Source organism: Solenopsis invicta, unplaced genomic scaffold, assembly GCF_016802725.1.
Source record: "Solenopsis invicta isolate M01_SB unplaced genomic scaffold, UNIL_Sinv_3.0 scaffold_735, whole genome shotgun sequence".
NCBI classification, from domain to species: domain Eukaryota; kingdom Metazoa; phylum Arthropoda; class Insecta; order Hymenoptera; family Formicidae; genus Solenopsis; species Solenopsis invicta.
Genome location: NW_024105351.1, coordinates 1 through 13,011, shown reverse-complemented (window position 1 = coordinate 13,011; position 13,011 = coordinate 1). Strand labels below are relative to the sequence as shown.

The following is a 13,011-nucleotide window of genomic DNA, read 5'->3' as shown; positions in this document are numbered from 1 at the left end:
ATTAATCCTTAGCGCTCCGCACGTTTTTGTACCACCGCCTACCAGCAACTCCGCTGCATATTTTTGCAGCGAAACGTGATAAGAATTATACGTGCTTGTGAATCTTTTTGATTTTAAATAGTATAATCGTAACAGTACAGAGACTTAGCACGTTTTAACTACAGATAGCAATTGCCAATGCTGACTGTACAAATTTGTAGAGCGATAGTTCATGAAACGATGTAGTTTTGAAATCGATGTACGTATCGAACCGCGCATGACAATTCTCAAGTAGGTGGGGACAAGGATCCTCGGTCGAAGGAATCCGGCGTACGTTAGTATATACATTCGCGATTGTATTGCCGAAAGGAGAGCATAATTCTTGTGACGACGTTGTACAACGAAATTATCTATTATATTCAATCGTAATAAAGTGACTCATTCGTAATAAATTAAACCATCTTCAATTATTCAATCAAGCCATTCAATCTAAGCTCAATATTTAAAATAAACGCTCCAATTTTTACATTATGGTCCTTCGAGCCGGATCACGCGTGTGCGCGTGATCATCAAGTGATCTCAACACAAATGACGATTAATGACAATTATAACAATTAAAAACGATATTAACAACGGTTGTATAGCACTCGATCGACTCCGGGGTGCCAGGTGTTATTCGGTGATCGTGCGGAGCCGCATTCCATTGGCACGCTTCGGCTGCGTGATCGGAGCTTCGTGCCGCGCGAAATTCTTTCGCTGAAAGGTAAATTCGAGTGAGCAATTGTGACTGTGGAGTAATAACGGAGAAACAAGATGAGCATAGACGGACTTAGAAGACAGCGAGGATGTCTGAAGGCGAAGTTGACGACAATAGAGTCTTTTGTGACCCGCATTGAGAACGATTTGAATATTACGGCAACTAAGGAGATTGAGACACGTCTTCAATATTTAGACGAGACATATAATAAATTTCAAGTCATATCACAGCAATTAGTATCGTTGGTGCCTAAAGAAGAATCTGAGAGGGATGCAAACGAGGAGTTAGAATTTGACGAACGATATGTCACTTTAAAGTCGATGCTGGTACATTACATGGAGCGGCTTAAACCATCATTGCCTGCTTCGAGTTCGGATACTGAGGGTCGTTCGGTAGATTTATTGGCGGCGATTCTAGAACAGCAGACCGCGCTCCTTGAGCGGTTATCGGAGCGATCGAGTGAGGCGGGCGGCGATGTGTTGTTACAATTGTTAGCACAGCAGACTCAGGTGTTGGAAAGAGTAAGTGTACAGTCAGGAGCATCGCGGGAGCCTCATGTCAAGCTGCCGATCATCAGATTGCCCACATTCAGCGGGAACATTGAAGACTGGAAGAGATACTCAGACACGTTTAAAACATTAATACACGACAGTGAATTATCGAGCGTACAAAAGCACCAGTATTTAGTTGGATCTTTAAGCGGTCCAGCAGCACGAATAATAAAATCGATTGAGATCTCGGAACAGAATTATGCGATTGCTTGGGAGCTACTAAAGGGGCGGTACGAGGACGAGAGAGCCATTAAAAAGCGACACATCCAGTGCCTGTTTGAGATGCCGCGGGTGCATCGAGAATCCGCTGGCGCAATTCAGAGTCTCGTGGATCACGTTCAAAAACATTTGAGAATTTTGCAGTCGATGAAACTTCCCACGGAGTCCTGGGGAGAGCTCATAATCTTTCTGATTGAAAGAAATCTGGATAACGTCACGAGAAAGTCTTGGGAAGAACATATTGAATAACAGGAAAATATACCAACTAGTGTTATCCTGGATTTTCTACAGCGTCGATGCCAAGTACTAGAGCGGGCATCCTTGAACGGAGACTCGAGAGACCACGTCGATAAATCAAGGACGGACTCAAAGCAGGACGGAAAACGACAACAGTCGTGTTCAAATCTGCGGAACAAAACATCGCTATCCACAACGGTCCAGGGAGGACGATGCAACTTCTGCCAGGAATCACATCTTATTTATTCATGTAGTCAATTTCTGAGGCTCTCGCCTGACGAAAGGATGCGAGGTCAAACGATTAAAATTGTGCCTCAATTGTCTAAAAACCAATCATTTTGCTGGCGAATGTAGATCGAGCGGATGTCGGCGGTGCGGAGAGAGGCATAATACACTCTGTCACTCTGCGGCAGAAGCAGGAGGCTTTTCGGCTGGGGCGAGAGGAGGATCGGCCGCGGCGGAGGAGAAGTCATCAGGGACCGAGGAGTCAGGAGCGGCGAGCGGCGGTTCGATGTATCACGTGGCAGGTGAACTCAAGCGTGGGCAGGTCTTAATGTCCACGCCAATTGTAAATGTAAAGGGGGCGGACGGTGGCAATTATCAATTAAGAGTGCTGTTAGATAGCGCGAGTGAAGTAAATTTTGTAACTTTGGCAGCATGTAAGAAATTGGGAGTCAAACTAGACGACGTTCATCAAAATATAAATGGTTTGAATAATGTGAAGTGCATCATAAGACATAGCTGTCAATTGCAAGTAAAGTCACGCGTATCGGAATTCGAATTAAATTTGCAATGTTTGGTAGTTCCGAGAATAGCAGGGGCATTACCGCCCTTTACCATTGAGATCTCAAAATTGGCAATTCCGGGGAATTTAAAATTGGCAGACCCAATTTTTTACAATCCTGGTAGAATCGACGCGCTAATCGGCAGTGAGTTCTTTCTGCAATTATTGCAGGCCGGGAGGATCGAGCTCGGCGAAGGTTTGCCGACGCTGCAAAATAGTAAGCTCGGCTGGGTGATAGCGGGTTCGATTCCGAGTCATTTAATCGCGAGTCGATCGACCAACCGTCCATATTCGAATGCTCATACATGTTTATTTGTAAGACAAGATTCTATTTACAACGAATTAGCAAGGTTTTGGGAATTGGAGAAATATGAAATGAAGGACAATACAAGATTGTCAACAGAGGATCAGACATGCGAAGACTACTTTGTAAATACGGTAACGCGAAACATTTCGGGACGGTTTGTCGTTCGACTGCCTTTCCGAGGAAACAAGGCACAGTTGGGCGAATCTCGACAAATAGCAGAAAAACGGCTAAACTATTTAGAACGGAAATTTCAGCGCGACCCTGAATTCCACGCGCGGTATTCGGAATTTATGCGGGAATACATTCGTCTAAACCACATGTCGCAAGTCGACAAAGATGACGATACGAAATTTGCGGTGTATTTACCTCATCATGGTGTCATTCGGGAGTCAAGCACCACCACCAAATTACGCGTGGTATTCGACGGGTCCGCGAAAACTGCATCGGGAGTTAGTTTAAATGATACATTGATGGTGGGAGCAGGTTTGCAGGATAATATTATCGACTTACTTTTGCGATTTAGATTGCATGCCATAGCGATTACAGCGGATCTCCAAAAGATGTACAGGCAGGTTATAGTACACGAACAGGATCGGAATTATCAGCGGATCCTCTGACGATTCTCTTCAAGCGATTCGATACAGGAGTATAATTTAAACACCGTAACATACGGATTAGCGTGCGCACCATTTTTAGCTATACGCTGCGTCAGACAATTAGCGATCGATTCGAGCAGTCAATTCGGCGAGGCAGCAAGAGTCTTGCTGAATGATTTGTATGTCGATGATATCTTGACTGATGTCAGTTGTGAATTTGAAGCAACCAGGTTAATTTCGCAGTTAAAGACACTGTTGAACGGCAGCGGTTTCGAACTTCACAAGTGGTATTCGAATTGTGATGAAGTCATGAATGAATTGAGGCCGACCGACCGGGTCCGGGAATCGTCATCAATCGCGATCAACGTAGACGCAGTAAAAACCTTAGGATTAAATTGGCACTACAGGCGGGATATCTTCCAGTTCACTATTCAACCAATTAGCGATTCCATTAAAACGAAACGTCAAGTATTGTCAACTATTTCACAATTGTTCGATCCTTTAGGATTAATAAGCCCTATATTAATTCGCGCAAAACTGATTATGCAGGGAACGTGGTCCGCGAATTTGAAGTGGGATGATCCACTGACCGGCAAACTTCAGAGGGCGTGGAGGGAGTACGTGAATGATTTGAGGGAGATACATTCGATTAAGATCCCGCGTCGAATAGTTCCGGGCTCCGCAACTCGTTTGAATATGCATGCATTTTGTGACGCGTCAATGAAAGCATATGGTGCATGCATCTATTTGCAGACTATTGACAGTAACGGCCATTGCAGTTCCAGATTGGTTTGTTCAAAGTCGCGTGTGGCTCCTGTTAGAAGTAAAACCGTCACACTGCCAAAGCTGGAGTTATGTGGAGCTGTAGTTTTGGTCCGCTTAATTAAAAATGTAAAGAAAGCCCTTGGAGTTGAATTGGACAATATCTATGCGTGGAGTGATTCCACGATAACGTTAGCGTGGATTTCCGGCGATCCGTCACGGCAAAAGGTATTTGTATCGAATCGAGTGGCCGAGATCCAATCCTTGCTGATCATTGGCGTCATGTTAAAAGCGCTGACAATCCGGCCGACTTGATCTCGCGCGGTACAAGTCTGTATGACTTAGAACAGTGCAGGCTCTGGGGGGACCCTTACGGAAAAAAACTGGTGGCACTATTGAAATGACAACTATTAAAAACTATTAGTACACACTACATCAATAGTAATTTCGCGCACTGTTGGAATTTGCACTAATAGTGTAAATTAATGCTATTGATACAGTGTGCACTAGTAATGTGCACTAATAGTATGTACTAATTATTCAATAGTTGTCACTTTAATAGTACCACAAGTAAGGGATTCTTTTGGAATATAAAGATGTGACTAAAATTGAACGTTCACAGTTTTCAATAAGATATATTTCTATAGAAATATACAATATATTTTTAATTATAGCTGCACTTTTCTTTATTATTTAATCCTCTGTTTCGAGGAACTGCATTATTGCACTTCTGCTGCACTGCTTTCCGAAATATTTTTTCGAAATCTTTTTCGAATGGAAACTTGTTCTTAACGTATGCTGAAAGCACATATATTTATCAGTTTTGAAACTCTCAACTACGTGAAATCAATATTGCATTGTATACATTATAACTTTACTTTTCATAGCTTCAATTTTTATTGTGTCGAGTTTCTTTTTAGCGGCTATACCTTTTTCGCAATGAAAATTTGCCACAGTTCCTGTAAGCGAAGAGGTAGCTAACTCCTCTTTTGTAAATAATAAAGACATCATCTCGCATATCAACTTAGAGACAGACGTGTGATTGCACAAGGAAAGGCGAGTGCTATTTACTATACAAGGTATTGGTCCTCCAAGGTTGACTGTCTTATTGTCCTGTTAAATATTTTGTACAAAATATAAAATTTTTATATAATTATTAAATATTCATACCCAAATAATGCACAGAGATTCTGAGTATATATAATTTCTATTTTAAATAGCATTGTAATAAAATATATATATATATATATATATATATATATATATATATATATATATATATATTATTACAATGCTATTTAATATATATACATATATAAAATTATTTTTACCTTATGTTTGTGTATTGCATTTGATTGATGGTCATTCGAGGACTTCATTTTATCTGTTGCATGGTTCGATTCGTGAACGTGTTCCAAATCATGTACATTGACTGTTTTTGTAGCGACATCTAAAGTATCAGGGAAGTCTTCCGATGTTTCTAAATTTTGTGATACCAGATTATGTCCGGATGTCAAAGATGTTGATTCACGTAATAGTGCTGATTTACGAAACTCTGTAGCCGATTTTTCAGACAATTTCAACTTATCGCTTAGATCTAATTCCCTGTTTTGAACTATCGATGTAGGCGATGCATCGGTTGCAGATGATTTCAATTTATTATTTGGCAGATCCAACTTGTTGATCCAGATCGGATCAGAGTCTAATGTTACTGCAGGAGGAGTGTTACTTCGCTTACGTTTAATGATGCAGTTACTTGATGCTTGTACTTTCTGCAAAATAAATTAGAACAGTTTATGTTTTACACTACTTACAAAACGATATAATGTAGATATAAATCAAAATTACATACACCTGTTGCAATTCATCTATCTGACGATTGAAAGATTTGGTTGTCAATGTTACAGATTCCAAGTTAGTCATGAGATCTTTCATCATTTTATCCATCTTTGGCAAATCTAAAAAAATGATGTATATACTAAAGATCTTGTTAAGAGGCTTAAACAACTCAGAATTAACAAATTATTGTTTTAAGTGCTTTTATTGCTCAAAAATACATATGTGTGTGTGTGTGTATATATATATATATATATATCTCCAAAATTGAAAAACGCTAAAAAAGTATCATAAGAAATGTATTTGTGAAGGAATTATTAACGTTCCGCATTTATTATAAATCTACTTATTTGGTGAATTGCAGGCAGTGCAATAAAGTAATTTGACTAATTATAAAAGAATTATTAAGATAAAAATTATAGAAGTTTATTTAATCTGATTGCATGATTTGAGCTATATGACAAAATAATGAAAACTTCGAGATACTCTGAATCTGTTTTAACCATTACTAAAGTTACATAAATATGTAAGAATTGCTACAATTATACATACAGTTCAATCTCAATTGTTTTTCTCATTTAACTTTTCATATGTAACGGAACGTTTGATTTGATTTGTCAGTATAATTGAAAGAAAAAAAATTCAAAAATACCTTCGTTGACAGACCGTAACCTGCGCAATCTTTCATTGTCTCTTCGCAATTTTCTATTTTCTTCTTGTAACACAGTGCTCGGAATTAGTGGCACATTTCGAGCCGATTTCCGAGGCGACGCCTACTGTCTCCCCTCGAGCCCCTCACTCCGCTCGCGGGCCAACAGCCGAGCTGCCGGCCGCGCGTCAAGTTGTGGCTCAGGAGCGTAGAGCGTCCCTTGTAAAAGAAATAGCCTAGGGCCTAGAACCTAGAAATAATTATTATTTTTATAAATAGTTATATAAAAATTTAATATTAATGTATGTAATATATACATACAATATAAATAATTATATAAAAATTTAATATTATTGTATGTAATATATACATACAATATAATATACATATATTATAATTAGACTGCGGATATTTATGCAAAAACATTTAATTGCATATTTTGCATAAAATGCATATTTTGCATAATTGCATATTTGCATAAATCGAGCATATTATTTGCATAAAATGCATATTTTTCCTAAACTTTACATATCCCATGTAACTTTGAAGTAGATATATAGAGATCATTTGTAGCTTTATGGAATGTCTGTGTTATCGATGAATTTCAGTCTGATCACGTGATCACTGATCAATCGGAATAGCGAGTGTCGGTCTCGGTTGTATTTACGTTCTGCGGATTACTACGCGTGCTATCTGCCAGTTTATTTTCGAGCACTGAGCAGTTGATAGGGTGAATAGCGTGAATAGAGAAGTGAAAAGAAAAGAAATGCCGAAAGTTAAGAAAAATAAATACGTGCTGGTGAAAAGCTGGATCGACCAAATCAGCGACAAATATTTAACATATGACGGAAATTCTGTTTATTGCAATGGATGTAACAAAGAGATTACATGTGATAGAAAGTCACAATTAACTCAGCATATTTCAACATCTACACATAAAATGAATGTGTTACATTTAGAAAATAACGAACACAGTGAAAATATTAACGAATCAGATGGAAAAAAGCAACAGTCAAAATATGCAAATACTTTTTACGTCGATCTTTGCAAAGCTATGATTGCTGTTAAGATGCCCTGGCGTTGTCTTGACAATGAGACATGGAGAAATTTCCTCGCTAAATATACACGACAACAAATTCCGAATGAGTCAACTTTGAGGAAGAATTATTTGGATGTCTGCTACAATTCGGTCATCGAAAATATTAGGTCAGATATTGGCGATAATTATATTTGGATATCTGTAGACGAAACCACAGATAAACTCGGTCGTCAAGTCGCAAATTTTATAGGTAATGATTTTTTACTTAATCCTAAATTTTATACCTAATACTTAAATTTTATTAACACGTTGAGTGCCGATCAGGTTTTTCAGGTGTGCCGCAGGAGCCAAAGCTTGAAATTATCCAATGTTTGGAAATTATTTTTATTTTTATTTTGTTTTGAGCGAACAATATTTGCCGTGACACACGGTGTGTGTCGTCGGCTACCGACGAAAATAGTCAGTGTCACACGGTGTGTGCTGCCGGTGCTCAATGTGTTAATTAATTTTAATTAATTTTATTATTTAACATTTTTATCAATTTTCTTGAATTTTTAGTCGGTAAACTATGTGAGGAAACTACTACACCTCATCTAATTTCGTCTCAAGTTCTGGAGAGAACCAATAATACCACTATTGCTCGCTTTGTAAATTCAAATATGAAAATCTTGTGGCCAAGAGAATCCCATGAAGAACGAGTTCTATTACTTGTAACAGATGCAGCTGCATATATGTTAAAAGCTGCAAGGGATCTTCAAATTTTCTATCCAAACATTATACACTTAACATGCTTGGTGCATGGGTTTAATAGAGTGGCTGAAGAAGTTCGCCTTCACTTTCCTCTCGTTAATACTATAATATCTTCAGTAAAAAAAATTTTTTTGAAAGCTCCGCTTCGTATAGAAGAATATCGAGCAAAATTAGGAAATATTCCATTACCACCTGAACCAATTTTAACAAGATGGGGAACTTGGATCGAAGCTGCACTTTTTTATGCAAATAATTTTACTAGTATTCGAGAGGTATGCATTTATTTATTTTTTTGGTACAATAATTAAAAATGAAATTGAAATTGATATAGTAAGATTTTGATTTGATCACAGGTTATTGAGTCTTTCAATTCAGAAGATGCTAAGTCGATCATTTCAGCGAAGAATGTACTTCAAAATCCACAGCTTGTCAAAGATTTATGTTATATTAAAACATATTTTAAAAATCTTCCTAAAGTAATGACAAAACTGGAATCAGTAGGATTACCTTTAATTGAATCGACTGAAATAGCAAGGTCGTGTATTGAAGACTTGAAAGCGATTCCAGGTCCTTGTGGACAAAGAATTTCAGAAAAAATACAGCAGATTCTGAATAGAAATCCCGGAGTGAAGGAAATATTTAAAATTAGTGACATATGAAAATGTACGCCTAATTCCGAAATTCCTGAAACGATTCCATCTTCTTTATGGAGCAAATATAAATATGCTCCCGTCACGTCCTGTGACGTTGAAAGATCCTTCTCTGCTTATAAACTAATACTATCAGAGAAAAGGCATAGCTTCACTTCGGCTAATCTCGAAAAATATCTTGTTACTTACTGTCATTTAAATTACAACCAATAATATGTATATATTGCTTTATGTATTTAAGTATATTTATTCTACGTTGTGTTTTATGTATTATGTATTATGTTTTGTTTATGCGCAAGATTTGGTTTTTCATGTTCGAGGGATTACAGTAATTACTAATCAGTAATTACAGTGATTATACGTATATAATTTTCTAAATAAGATGCGAATTATCTATATTTATTTTGCATATCTTGCATATATGCTGCATAAATAATGCATATTTTTGGTGCATATATTTTGCATATCCAGATATGCATTCATTAAAAAATTTAACTTTATTAGTTCAGCACAGATCTTTTGTTATTATTACCTAAATCTAAAAAAATGTTACTGCATAAAAATCCGCAGTCTAATTATAATAATATATTTCCAAAATATATAATTAAAAAATTAAAATTTGAAATTAAAATCTAAACAATAGCTTTCCACATTACCCATGAGGTACTATTGCGAATGCGTTTTTTTTTTAAGTGGTTTCCCCAGTAGGCCTAATCCACTAAAAGAATAACTAATTGTAAGATAATGTAAAATGTGGTTTAGCACATCATATGTGTCTTTGGCAGACATGATGTCCTCTGCGGACAATGTTTCTTGTCAACATAATGTCTAAACACGATGTCTCCTATAGACATGATGTCGTATACAACGATTGATTACACGGGAGCCCAAAATCACTTTTCTTATTCCGCTATACCCTATGATTTTCTGGGTCGTTTACACGATTCTACTAAGGATAATATATCTACAGAAATTTTTGAAGAACTAGCTCGCATGAGTGAGGACAATGATGCATCGTTCAAAGAAGAACGTTTATCCGTTTTTATAAATTTCATTTTTGAAAAAAAACGTTCACACAAATATGTGGACCCAAACACAGAGAAAATTCGCAGACCAAAAATTTTAAGACGTGGATAACGCGATGCATCTAAAATTTTAAAAAATTCGATTCCTTTTTCTAATCGCGCTTGTAAAGTAATATCAGACTGCAAATCACAAAGTTCTTCTTGAAATTCGAGACTTTGTTCTTGGATTTGCACAGTGAGAGGATTCTCAAAAAGTATGAAATCTCTTTTTAGTATTTCAAAATCACTAAAACGCTTATTAAATTGAATGATTAAGGAATCAATTAAATTAATGTGATTTTTGAAATTACATTTTGTGTCATGTTCTTCAAAAAGAATCTGACAAGAAGGAAAAAAGTGAAAAATATTATTTTCTAGATGATTTTTAAATAATTGCAATTTTTTACGAAAAGAATCTACATGACTAAAAAATTGCGAAATGATTTGGTCTGTCTTTTGCAACTTTAGATTTAAAATATTTAATTGATTAGTTATATCAGTAATTAGGGCAAGTTCACACAACGAGTCTAAATCTTCAAAAAAATATTTAAATTCATTACATTTTTCAGGTAATTGTTCTTGCAAGAAAAGGAAGATCTCTTTTCTTATTGCAAAGAACTTCTCTAAACATTTTTCTCCACTGAGCCATCGAACTTCACAATGTAAAGGTACTTTATAAATAGCATTATGTTCCTCGAGAAAGTGTTGAAACTTTCGATGGGAGAGGAATTTGTTACCGCCTTTAATTAAATTTGTAATTTTTGTTACAGTTTGCATTGCCGTGGATAGTTTAACATCTCTCCCACATAATGCTTCTTGGTGAATTATGCAATGCATAACAGGAAATTTTAAATCTCGTTGTTTTAACTGTCCGAAAAATCCATTTTTGGACCAATCATTGCTTTTGCGCCATCAGTAACGATAGCTGAACATTTAGAAAAATCGATACCAAATTTTTGCAATGTTTTATTAACAGCATTGAAAATATCTCTACCTGTTGTTCTATTATGTAGTGGGACAAAATCTAAGAGCTCCTCAACATGTGAAAAATCATTTTGAACGATTCGAGCAAAAATACTCAATTGACTCACATGTCGTATATCGGTGCTCTCGTCGAGACATAATGAAAAAAAAGCACAAGATTCTAATAAAGATTTTAATTTTGTTTCTAATGAAGAAGCAATATCACCTATTCGAGATTTAACTGTCTTGTCACTTAAAGGAATGCTAGCAGCTTCTTCAATAGTCATTGAGTTTCCAAACGATTCCACTGCAGCGATTAGACATTCCTTTATAAATTTCCCTTCACAAAATGGTTTCGAATTTTTCGCGATAAGATTAGAAATAGCATACGATGCTGTAACTGCTTTTACCGAGCATGTAGCATTTTCCATGTGAGAATCCGGAGTATGACTTTGTAGATACATTTCTTCTAATCCCGCAATTACATTTGATTTTTCCTCGCCCACATAGTGTGAATATTCATTTGAATGTTTAGAATTAAAATGTCTATAAACTATAAATTTTTTTACGACAAGAGGTTGATAATCACATAAAAGACAGGTGGTTTTATTATATATATTGGCAAAAAAAATTTCCTCCCATACCTGATCAAAGGATTGCACACGTCTCCGCTTGCTATCCATTTTTCAAGCACTATCACTATTATACAAATCACTATCACTATTATACAAATAGCAGTTTTGGTTGACACGAGAATCTCACTGTGACTGTGAGACTCGCACGTTTCACTGGAAATATCGTGAAGAAACAGTCGAGGAGATAAAACAATTGCATATCAATCGTTGTAGGAGTACGCGCCAAAAGTTTAGCTGGGAAATTTAAAGATCTATATAACATTTAAAGATCCATATTACAAGATAGAAAATGCTATTTGTATAATAGTGATAATGATAATAATTAGTGAATTAATTTAAACAATAATGAGCAAAGATACATGCAACACTTTAATAAAGATATGGCAAAAAATTTCGCTTCTATTTGTAATAAAACCTGTCTTATGTGGTTATCTACTCTCTCTTGTTAAAAGAAATACATTCTTAATAAATAATATTATATAAATAAACATTTAAATAAGTATTCAAATATATGAACGAGGAGAAATTAAATTTAATTAAAGGAATTGAAATTAATTTATAATAAGAAAGTTGTAGTTCAGATTCTCATATCGAAAATGTTACACTTTCGGTAAAAGTTCTTACTAACTTATAGCATCGTATGCTTTTCAAATCTTATCGCAAAAAATTCGAAATTATTTCGTAAAGCAAAATTTGTAAAGAAATCCTTATCACAACAACGGAGTTTGGAAATTTATTGACTCTTAAAGAAGCTGCTAATATTCCTTTAAGTGACAAGACGATTAAATTTCGAATAAATGATATTACTTCTTTATTAGAAAAAGAAATTAAAATTTATTAGAATTTTACGCTTATTCCCAGGTAGCACATAAACGTTCTAAAAACGTCTCAAGAACGTTTGTTCGATACGTTTCATAACCGGTTTCGAGAAACGTTTTTTATGAGTAAAAATGTCCACTCAAAAAACGTTTAATAATACGTTTCTATTTCGACAAAAAAACGTTAAAGAAACGGTCAAAAAAACGTTTCTTTTCTTTAATTGTGAAACGTTAAAGAAACGGTCAAAAAACGTTTCTTTTCTTTAATTGTGAAACGTTAAAGAAACGGTCAAAAAACGTTTCTTTTCTTAATTTGTGAAAAGATTTGTTTTCTCAGATAGTTAATAAAATAATGCATTTATATAAATATAATATATATATATTTTTTTTTTTAAACATAAAAATAAAATACATA

General features: G+C 35.6%; 4 protein-coding genes across 4 annotated transcripts; 2 read left to right on the top strand and 2 right to left on the bottom strand.

Moving 5' to 3' along the window:
- The first annotated feature begins 2,296 nt into the window (after positions 1 to 2,296).
- LOC113002965 lies at positions 2,297 to 4,507 on the top strand. Its single transcript, XM_039459547.1, has 2 exons — positions 2,297 to 3,317; positions 3,513 to 4,507. The coding sequence occupies exons 1-2, from the start codon at positions 2,297 to 2,299 to the stop codon at positions 4,505 to 4,507; spliced, it is 2,016 nt and encodes a 671-aa protein (XP_039315481.1).
- A 378-nt stretch (positions 4,508 to 4,885) lies between these two features.
- LOC120360021 lies at positions 4,886 to 6,796 on the bottom strand. The gene is made up of 5 exons (XM_039459546.1): positions 6,681 to 6,796; positions 6,047 to 6,150; positions 5,524 to 5,964; positions 5,071 to 5,305; positions 4,886 to 5,028 (listed from the first exon to the last, which is right to left on the bottom strand). The coding sequence occupies exons 2-5, from the start codon at positions 6,137 to 6,139 to the stop codon at positions 4,886 to 4,888; spliced, it is 912 nt and encodes a 303-aa protein (XP_039315480.1). The 5' UTR covers positions 6,140 to 6,150; positions 6,681 to 6,796.
- A 316-nt stretch (positions 6,797 to 7,112) lies between these two features.
- Positions 7,113 to 9,260, top strand: LOC120360022. Its single transcript, XM_039459548.1, has 3 exons — positions 7,113 to 7,966; positions 8,275 to 8,738; positions 8,820 to 9,260. The coding sequence occupies exons 1-3, from the start codon at positions 7,444 to 7,446 to the stop codon at positions 9,123 to 9,125; spliced, it is 1,293 nt and encodes a 430-aa protein (XP_039315482.1). The 5' UTR covers positions 7,113 to 7,443; the 3' UTR covers positions 9,126 to 9,260.
- Positions 9,261 to 11,043: 1,783 nt separating this feature from the next.
- On the bottom strand, positions 11,044 to 11,607 carry LOC105205090 (general transcription factor II-I repeat domain-containing protein 2-like). Its single transcript, XM_011174384.3, has one exon. It carries the CDS (start codon positions 11,605 to 11,607, stop codon positions 11,044 to 11,046), a length of 564 nt encoding a protein of 187 aa, XP_011172686.3.
- Between the last annotated feature and the right edge of the window lie 1,404 nt (positions 11,608 to 13,011).